Source organism: Penaeus monodon, chromosome 29 (assembly GCF_015228065.2).
Source record: "Penaeus monodon isolate SGIC_2016 chromosome 29, NSTDA_Pmon_1, whole genome shotgun sequence".
Classification (NCBI taxonomy): domain Eukaryota; kingdom Metazoa; phylum Arthropoda; class Malacostraca; order Decapoda; family Penaeidae; genus Penaeus; species Penaeus monodon.
Genome location: NC_051414.1, coordinates 6,703,005 through 6,703,634, shown reverse-complemented (window position 1 = coordinate 6,703,634; position 630 = coordinate 6,703,005). Strand labels below are relative to the sequence as shown.

The following is a 630-nucleotide window of genomic DNA, read 5'->3' as shown; positions in this document are numbered from 1 at the left end:
CCCTTTGTCTTCTTAATAGCTACAATCCGCTTAATCTCAGGAAAGAAGAAACTGGCAACTCACCAACGACTCTAGAACACTCCGAACCGGTCTTTATAGTGACAAAATAATAACAAAGTGTTAATATGTGTTTTGTTTCTTTAAAAGTTTATATATCTACGTTTTCTTCATATTCTCATTGACATTCCTTGCCTTCAGTGCCAATTCATGATCATTATATCAATAAAAGAGACTTGTCAAGTCAGAGTAACACGATGTGCGGGGTGAGTTGCCATATATATTCTTTTCCAACAGCAGTTATCACCATACACAAACACTTAAAAAAAATTCAATAGGATCAACATGTAATGCGTCCAGTACGTATTCACACTATATCAAATTTCGTACATATATTAAAGCATATTTGTTTGCTCTTGCCCCAACACATAATCCACAACATTCTATTCTATAGCCAATGTTATTCCTCCTTAGGACGCCGTATCACACAACAACGCGAATTTAAAGAGCCAAGTGAGAGCGCTATGGCATCCCAATGGCTACTCGGGCCCGGTGAGGTTCAGGTAAGGACACGGATCTTGTGTTTTTGAAAGGTTAGACTATTTTATTAATGTATGGATTTTTACAACGTGG

At 37.3% G+C, this 630-nt stretch overlaps 1 protein-coding gene across 1 annotated transcript in view; it reads left to right on the top strand.

Annotated features, from left to right (window-relative positions):
* The window catches only part of LOC119591633 (putative defense protein 3), a 5,624-nt gene that overhangs the window by 2,677 nt on the left and 2,317 nt on the right, over nt 1-630 (top strand). Inside the window, exon 4 of the mRNA XM_037940388.1 lies at nt 472-560. Within this exon, the coding sequence (XP_037796316.1) occupies nt 472-560 (89 nt within the window). The remainder of the gene's footprint in view (nt 1-471; nt 561-630) is intronic.